This window comes from Gekko japonicus, unplaced genomic scaffold (genome assembly GCF_001447785.1).
Source record: "Gekko japonicus isolate JY-2015 unplaced genomic scaffold, Gekko_japonicus_V1.1 scaffold2958, whole genome shotgun sequence".
Lineage (NCBI taxonomy): Eukaryota > Metazoa > Chordata > Lepidosauria > Squamata > Gekkonidae > Gekko > Gekko japonicus.
This window is the reverse complement of record NW_015171590.1, coordinates 139,573-148,864: the sequence shown is the minus strand read 5'-3', so window position 1 is coordinate 148,864 and position 9,292 is coordinate 139,573. Positions and strand designations below refer to the sequence as shown.

Genomic DNA, 9,292 nt, shown 5'->3' with positions numbered 1-9,292 from the left:
GCTTCCGGCCCTCATTCAGCCAGGAGGAGGCAGGAGAAGAGGGAGGGTAAGTTGCTTCCTCCCCGCCTCTCCCCACCCCTGCCTGCCTGGGGCCAGGGAGGGCCTTCGCGGGGCTTCCTTGCCCTCCCGCCACCCTTGCAGCTCCACCGCCAGGCCCCTCATGGGGCTCGGCAGTGGAGCTGCAAGGCCGGCAGCGGCGACCGGGACCGTTGGGGGCGGGGTGTGTGGCTTTATGACACACTTCCGGTGATGTCAGGGGTGTGTGGCCTTATGACACACTTCCAGTGATGTCAGGGGGTGTGGCATACGCTAATGAGTTCTGCTAATGAGTTCCCCTAGCTCTTTTTCTACTAAACGACTCCGGGATGTCACCCATGATGAGTGATAGAGTTAAGCCCTCAGACGCTGGCAATTGACCCCAAGAACAAAGGATCCCAAGGGAGTGGGGTTCAAAACCTTCTCTCTAAATTCCATGGCAGTTCTGTCCCAGTTACAATTGCTGGTTGGCCACACAGCATTGTCAGGCACACTGGCAACCAGAGGCAGGGTTGAGGGGAACAGGGTCCCAGGAGAAAAATCGAGAAGAAAAATAAGGCCTTGGCTACTTATCAGAATTTCTGAGCATAAAGCTCCTCCTGGTAATTCCTTGAGCTAAGTGAAAGTGACCAGGGTAGCTCTGGGAATCGTAAGTAACTCTGTGTTCAGAGGTCCCCGTAAGTAAACAAGGCCTTATTTTTCTTTCTAATTTTTCTTCCCAGGACGATCGTGCCATCCCCTTTGGCCACAGTTCTCGCTTGCCGATCAGCTGAGCATTGGCGAGCAAGGCCATGATGTGATAGAGGTTTACAAAATTAAGCATGGGATAGAGAAGGTAGAGAAAGAAGTATTTTTCTCCCTTTCTCACCGTACAAGAACTCATGGGCACTCAATGAAACTGAAGAGCAGTAGGTTTGCAGGGCTATTTTTGGGAAGGAACGCACAGGAACGGAGTTCCGGCTGGCTCCCAAGTTGGCCACACCCAGCAGGAACTCATTAGCATAATAGGCCACACCCAACAGCAGGAACTCATTAGGATTGGCTACATTAGGGGTGTGTGGCCTAACATGCAAAGGAGTTCCTGCTACAAAAAAAGCCCTGGGTTTTGACAACAAACAAGGTAAACAGAATAAGAAGCAAAAGGTGGGTGTGGCTGGATGACCACACTTCTGGTAACATGGGGGTGCGGCCTAATTTGCTAATGAGTGGTGCAGTCAGGGGTGTGGCCTAATATGCTAATGGGTTTTGCTGCTGGGTGTGGCCTATTATGCTAATGAGTTCCTGCTGGGCTTTTTCTACAAAAAAAGCCCTGGATAAAAGAAATACTTCTTCACCCAAAGAGTGATTAACACGTGGAATTCACTGCCACAGGAAGTGATGGGTGCTACAAGCATAGACAGCTTCAAGAGGGGACTGGATAAACACATGGAGCAGAGGCCCATGAATGGCTATTGGTTAGTAGCCACAAGGTATCAATGGAACACTATGACTGAGGCAATGGTGCTCTGTAGTCTTGGTACTTGGGGCAACAGTGGGAGGGCTTCTACTGTCCTGGCCCCACTGGTGGACCTCCTGATGGCACCTGGTTTTTGGCCACTGTGTGACACAGAGTGTTGGACTGGATGGGCCATTGGCCTGATCCAACACTGGCTTCTCAAGGGCTACAATTGGCTAAAAGTCGCCAGCCATAAATGGGTTAATGGAACCTCATGATTATGCCGAAGGCCAAGATATTGGAGAAGACTAGGGGGTTGGAGCGCCTTCCTTATGAGGAAAAGCTGAAGACTCTGGGACTTCTCAGTTTAGAAAAGAGATGACAGGCCGGGGTGGGGGGCACTTGATAGAGGTCTATAACATTATGCATGGAGTGGAGTGAGTTGACGAAGAGACAGTTTTCTCCCACTCCCAAAATACTAGGACTTAAGGGCATCCAATGAAGCTGGCAGGCAGTAGATTCAGGACAGACAGGGGTCATTTCATAGAAAAAGAGGTGCAGGAGCTCATTAGCATAACTTATTATCATAACTTATTTGCATATGCCACACCCCCTGACATCACCGGAAGTGTGTCAGAAGGCAACACCCACCCCTCAGGTTCCACTGGACTGTTTTGGATTGCTAGCTATTGGGGGGGAGGGGAACGTGCAGATCTGTCCTCGCAGAGGAGGGAGACCTTGTACCTGAATAAAACTTGGTCTTAAAGGTGCCACTGGACTGTTTTGGACCGGGGGACCGGGGGGTGGGCTCTGCAACTTACCTGGCTGCTTCTTGCTCTGACTGAGGGCTGCTGGGAGCAGGGGGTGGGGCTTGTTTCATGTGCCCGCCCCCTGGGCTCTTTACTGCCGGAGCTCCGCTCCTGTGCGCTCCTGCAGGAAATGAACTCTGAGGACAGACAAAAGGAAATACTTCTTTACCCAAGGAGTGATTACAATATGGAATTCACTGCCAGAGGATGTAGTGATGGCCACAGGCATAGATGGCTTTAAAGGGGGATTAGACAGATTCATGGAAGATAGGTTTATCAGTGACAAAAGGGAACCTCCACGTTCAGACGCAGTCAGCCTCTGAATGTCAGTGCTGGGATGCAACATCATGGGAAAGTCTCAGCCAGTTTGGTGCAGTGGCTAAGAGTGCGGACTCTAATCTGAGAGAACCGGGTTTGATTCCCCACTCCACCATATGTAGCTGCTGGTGTGACCTTGAGTCAATTCTCTCAAGAGCAGTTTTCGAAAGAGTTCTCTCAGCCCCACCTACCTGACAGGATGTCTGTTGTAGGGAGAGGAAGGGAAAGGGGACTGTAAGCCGCTCTGAGACTCCCAGTAAAGGGCAGGGTATAAATCCAATCTCCTCCTCCCTCCCCCCCTGTTGTTGAACTTCCAGAGGAGCTGGTTGGCCCCTGCGTGAAGCAGGATGCTGGACTAGATGAACAACTGGTCTGATCCAGCAGGGCTCTTCTCGTTACGTGGACACTGCATCCTGTCCTGTATCTTAAGATCGACGTTAGTATTTTCAGGGTCAGCGCTAAGTCCTGGAGCCAGTGACGCCATGATAGCAGGGGAAGTCTGTACACACTCAATGTCACTGAGATGTGTGCCAAGCCAAGGACTGTGCAGGGTCATACTCTGCACCTTCAGTGCAGCTGCATCAGTGTGTAGATGCCGAGCCTAAATTTGGAAGCATTCCACTTGGCATTTGTATGGTCAGAAAGCATCAGAGGGGGGTGCCTCTAAGAACAAGCCAACCTGGCTGGTCATCCCCAGTACGGCACAGCTCAGGAACTGCCGGTTCGGCGTACAAAATGTATTTCATGATCAGACAGAAATAAGCCTCTCTTTTTTTGGTCGCAGGGATTTAAAAAAAAATAAAATGTCTCATTGCAGGGCACAACGATTATATTTGTCCAGCTACAAATCAATGCACGATAGATAAGAACAGGCGGAAGAGCTGCCAGGCTTGCCGGCTCCAGAAATGTTACGAAGTAGGAATGATGAAATGCGGTGAGTTACTTCATTTTGACTGGGCTTGCTGTCTTGTAGGAACGCTCGGTTCTGTTTTACCCGCTGGCCTGAACTGCGAGTGCAGATCGCTCTGCTGTGTGCTGGAATCGTATTGACTTCAACGGTGGGCTGAACGGAAGCTCTCGCTAGTGATTTAAATAGAGTTTCGTTTATGGTCCTTTCCGCACTCGACCTTTAATCCTGGTTCAACCCTGCCCCCGAACTTACATTCTACACCACACGCGAGTTCACCCCTGTAATTATCTCAGGGTATTCTTACATTCTACACCACACGCGAGTTCACCCCTGTAATTATCTCGGGGTATTTTTTTTGTTTCCACGTTACATTGAGGTCACCCCAGTTTCACCCCACACTTCTCCCGGGGTAAACGGATGCTGTTATAACCAGGGATAAATGCAAGGGATTGTGTCGCGAGTTGAACTCTGATAAAACCAGGGATGAGATCCAAGTGCGGAAAGGACCTATCTCGAGCAAGGGACACGCATTGCCTCCTCCTGCCACCAGGCCATTCTGTGCCGCCGACCTAGCCCCCTGTGGCAACCCTCCAGGGGATTGGCTCAGACGGAGGCCCTACCCCTTAACGGATGGTCTGAAACGAACCAAAGCCCCACCCTCTTTGGGTCAGCCCCAGGGGTCATTTCATAGAAAAAGAACTAGGGGAACTCATTAGCATAACTCATTAGCATATGCCACACCCCCTGACATCACCGGAAGTCTGTCATAAGGCCACACACCCCACCCCCAACGGTCCCGCTCCTCCTGCCACCAGGCCATTCTGTGCCGCCGACCTAGCCCCCTGTGGCAACCCTCCAGGGGATTGGCTCAGACGGAGGCCCTACCCCTTAACGGATGGTCTGAAACGAACCAAAGCCCCACCCTCCTTGGGTCAGCCCAAAGAGTTGCATTGGGTGGCTTGGCTGGAGAAAGCACGTTATCCATACAGATTTCAGTATTCTGTGACAAGACACTTCTGTGCCCTAGGCAGGGTCCAATATGTATGGCTCCAAAGACATGGCACCTGTCTGAGACTCTACATGAAACAGGTAAAATATCTTGGAAACTATAACACGGGAGTAGGGTTCCCAGCCTGAAATACTGAAAGATTTTTGGGGGGTGGTGCCTGGGCGGGATGGGATTTCAGAAGGATGTGGCATCGCTTCCGGAGACACTCTAGGAATTAAAAAAACATAGAGACTGAGGGAACTTCCTAGAGCGTCACCATCGATGCCACTACCCCCTCCCATTTTTCATCCCTCTCCTCCAGTTAAAGAGGGCAGGGGGTGGGGGGTTTGCCCACGGCCAGCCGACAAATGGCAAGCTTTATACAGGAGTCTTGGTCTTGATGTAAAGGGCAAGTTTGGTAAAATATGGGGTGAGCTAAGAACAGTTGTGGGATTTTACACTGCTGCTGAAATTTCGAATGTTCGCTGTTGGGATGCACTGTTCATTAATTATTTATTAATTAAAATATTCATTCCCCCCCGCCGCCCCCTTCCTCTTGGCTCAAGCAGCTCTCTCTGTTATTGTGCAAAAAATTCAGCTCGGTTCCCAGAGTCACATCTCTACTTAAGGCTTTAGGATGTGCTTTAGGATGAGGAGATAAGCACTCCTATGCCTAGCTTGCTGCCCACATTAAGCCTCTGAACCAACTGATACTGGGCTTTGCTCCGCCCGCCTTGAAGATATGTCTGATTATTATCAAGTGGTAAAATAGTATGTAATCGAATGTTATTTTAATAACTGTTGATACATTAATTTTGATGCTAACTGTATTCTCCCATGCTAGCTGTGACCAACAGTGCCTTCCTAAGAAGGCATATACCCTTCTAAGTCAATTGACTTTAATGGATTCAGAAGAGTGTAACTTAGGGCTGCCAAGTGGGGGCGGGTGGCGGGTAAACCTCCACTTCAGAGGCCCGATTTCCGCCATCGCGGAATCGGGCCCTGGGGAGGACTCCGCCCCCCGAAACGCAGCGTGGCTGTGTCACCAGAGGTGATGCAACCACATTGATCACTATGGTTTTCCCTCCGACGATCGGGGCCACGCCTTCAACGTGATCGATGTTGCGCGTCACTTCCGGTGACGTGCTGGCGACGCGTGCATCGAAGGACAGCTCCTGGAGCCCGGTGAGGCTCCCCCGCCGGTAAGATATTTTGACTTGGCAACCCTAGTGTAACTCCATTTAGGTGGCCCTGTCATCCTAGTTCCCAAACTGGTTTTCATATTCCAATAGATACATTCTAGGGAACTACTCAAAAGGGGCTGTGGTGGCTCAGAGGTTAAAATGCAGAGCTGCAGATTGGAAGATCTGTAGGTCGGCAGTTCAAGACCCGAGTGCTGCATGACGAAGTGAGCGCCCGTCTCCGGCCCCAGCTCCTGCCAACCTAGCAGTTCTAAAACAAGAAATTACAAGTAGATAAATAGGTACCGCTTCAGTGGGAAGGTAACAGCGTTCCGTGTGCGTCAGTGTCTAGTCATGCCGGCCGCATGATGACCATGGAAATGTCTTCAGACAGTGCTGGCTCTTCGGCTTGGAAATGGAGATGAGCATCGCCCCCTAAAATCGGATTCGACTAGCTTTTGAGCAAGGGAAGCCTTTACCTTTACCTTAGGGAACTACTTGCACTTTAGAATACACTTCCTTTCGCGTAATCCTAATCCAGAATCCTGGTTTGTGGGAAGAAAACAATCTCCAGTTTGCCAAGGGTCCCAAAACAAAAAGACTTCAGTCATGATCTATGTATGAGAGAAGGGACAGGAGCATTTGAGCATGAAATCAAGTGGTGTTTTTGCCAGCCATGAACAAACTGATGGTTTCTGTGGTATCTGAACTTAGCCAATTTTGTGGAACACTTTGAACACTGTAGAAATGCTTATTGCAGCCTGGACTCAGCACATTTCCCCTTGTAATTCTGCAATGGAAGGGACTAGACACTTAACAAAAAGAAAGCTGAGACGTCACTCATGGTAATACATTGTTAGAACATTAGTTTGCAATACTGCTCTAGTGCTTAACGATACGTGTGTGTGTGTGTGTGTAAGCCTTTTGGTGGTATGGCAGGCAAACAATGCAGTTAAAATCAGTCTTAAATTATACAGATCAGTCATAAATAAATTCTGTGTGTTTTAAAAAATATCCTACCTTTTGGTGTTTGTCTAACTGCTCCTTAATTAATGGCTGTCAATCAGCTTGGGTTGGCAGCAATTTGCACATGTTGAGTTTTCAAAATACACAGTGCAAACCTGTTTGGCAGGCACTTGAGTCATTAGCTGCCAATAGATCAGACTGGGTGATTGGCTCACATCTGATCATATTATTCTACTGTCGAACACGTGCAACACAAAATTCGAGGCGTACCTATTTATGGCCGTAGATAATGCCATTTTTAAGTTATTTGCAACTTTGTGTGAAAACATTTGTTTTTCCTGGGTACACAGATGCTTTCCTAAACTTCTGTGTCAGAGATAGGGTAGTTTTTACCGCAAAAATATGATTAGTTCTTTTGACTTTATACTGAAAACGAGATGCCATTTCCATCATGAATTTTGCTTGAGGTTTCGCGTGTCTTGTATCACTTTGGCGAGCACGTCCAACTCAATCATTATCCTTTTATTCCAGGAGAGGAAAACAGAAATTATATATGTATAGCAATCAAAGCTGAATTCTCTCAGACCATCCAATCAGTTCATTTATAAGAGAACGACAAGGAAAGGTGATGTTTGGCAACCTTGAATTTTCGGCAGCTGAGAACAACACATGCATCTCAGAGCAGAAAAGGCCGAACACGCACTTTGATTATTTATAAGGTGACTCTCCTGTTGACCTTTGTGTATCATTGAATTTAAAATAAACAGGCATTATTAAGGATGTAGGGAGGTGAAGTGTGGAAAATAAATACTATTTTCTTCTTTGGAGCACTCTTAGAAGCCAAGAAACTCACATTTTCAACAGGCTCGGAGTTGCTGAAGAGAGCACTTATCCTGGGATTAAAAAACCCAAATAGTTCCCCCATGCCAAAAATAGTTGATTCAGTATTCACTCGCAGTCTATTATTCTGTATACTGCAATTAAAAAAAAAATAAAACGAGTATTTCCATTAAATAGCAAATAATGTCAGATGTTCACTGTTGGGGAAAAGGGCCGTATAGAAATATCAGCTAAGGCATTATCTCTGGAGAACAGATTTTCTTCATTTTATAGAGACTCAGATTTACCTGTGAATAACCTTACTAGGAAGCGTGACTGTAACAATTTTTGACTCTTTGTTCATGTAGAAAGGGATAATAATCCTGGAATCATGACTGGTGTGTTTTCTGTTAAGTCGCTCGCTTAACAAAGTAGTCGGAGAGTGATTCAGCAAGAACACAACTTTATTCTTCAACTCGAACACAACTCCAACACGGGTCAACATCTGATAGCCAGAACAGCCTTTACATTGCAGCTGTCCTGCTTTTAAACATTCCTGACTAATGTAGCCACACCCACTGTACAAATATCAACCTATGAGGTTGCAGAGATAAGGTCCAATCACCGGGGCTATTTTTGGGCAGGAGCGCACAGGAACGGAGTTCCGGCTGGCTTCATAGTTGGCCCCGCCCACTACAGCCAAAACCTCTGCGTGCCTGGCTACAGAGGGAAGGCCTGGAGAGAGACCCCCCCAGTGACTTCGAGGCAGGTGGGCCTCCCCATGCCTTCCCCGGCCTGTTCAAGGGCCTGCTTGCCCACGCTCCCCACAACAGCGGGGCGCCTGGGCAAGCCAAGGGAAGGCATTGGGGTGTGGCCTAATATGCTAATGAGTTCCTGCTGGGCTTTTTCTACAAAAAAAGCCCTGCAAATCACATTAGTTCCCGCTCAGGGAGCTTGCTTGAAGTGATTGGCTTGTGACTTCCTGGGCTAGCAATACTATTGGATGGATTTGGATCCTAGCCCAGGACGAAGCTTAACATTACAGTTCAGTTAGATGTTTCACAACATGTCATGCATTCAAGGCAGCTTTGAATACACTACTTTTTCATTGTGCAAACAAGTGAGGATGGCTGGAGAAGCCGGTGAGGAGGGCATGAATGATTTCTACACTTGAACCAGTGTTGCATAATGGATAGGATATTGAACTGCTAGTGAAAAGATCCAGGTTCAAATCCTGACTCAGCCATAAAGGTCACTGAGTCACCTTGGAACACTCATTCTCTCTCAGCCTAACCTTCCTTACAGGCCCATTGTAAGCAAAATAGGACAATCTATGTGTGTTCCTTGGAGGCAGTTCTGTATATACTATATAATGGTGATGTAACTGCTAGTAAAGACAACAATGCTAGTAAAAGTTGGAGGCAGCAGGAAAGAGGAAGACATAACATGAAATGGATTTATTCAATCAAGGCAGCTACGGCCTTTAAGTCTGCAAGACCTGAGCAAGGCTGTTAACAATGGGACGTTTTGGAGGTCATTCATTCATAGGGTCTTCCTAAGTTAGAAGCTACTTGATGGCACTTAACACACAATATTGATGAATGACCATCAATTGTTAAGATTATTGCTTTTTATGGAGAAATGCCCTCTACCCTAGAATTCACCCAGTAATTTGAAAATAGGATATACCAGTGGTCATTTTGGGGGGGGATCGCGGGGGATTGCAGTTCCCCCGGGTGAGGTACGGGGGCGGGGCACATGATGAAGCCCCGCCCCCTGCTTCCGGCCGCCCCGCTTCCGGCTCTCATTCAGCCAGGAGGAGGCAGGAGA

At 48.0% G+C, this 9,292-nt stretch overlaps 1 protein-coding gene across 1 annotated transcript in view; it reads left to right on the top strand.

Annotated features, from left to right (window-relative positions):
* Positions 1-9,292, top strand: part of ESR2 (estrogen receptor 2 (ER beta)) — a 75,643-nt gene that overhangs the window by 20,737 nt on the left and 45,614 nt on the right. Inside the window, exon 4 of the mRNA XM_015419860.1 lies at positions 3,416-3,532. Within this exon, the coding sequence (XP_015275346.1) occupies positions 3,416-3,532 (117 nt within the window). The remainder of the gene's footprint in view (positions 1-3,415; positions 3,533-9,292) is intronic.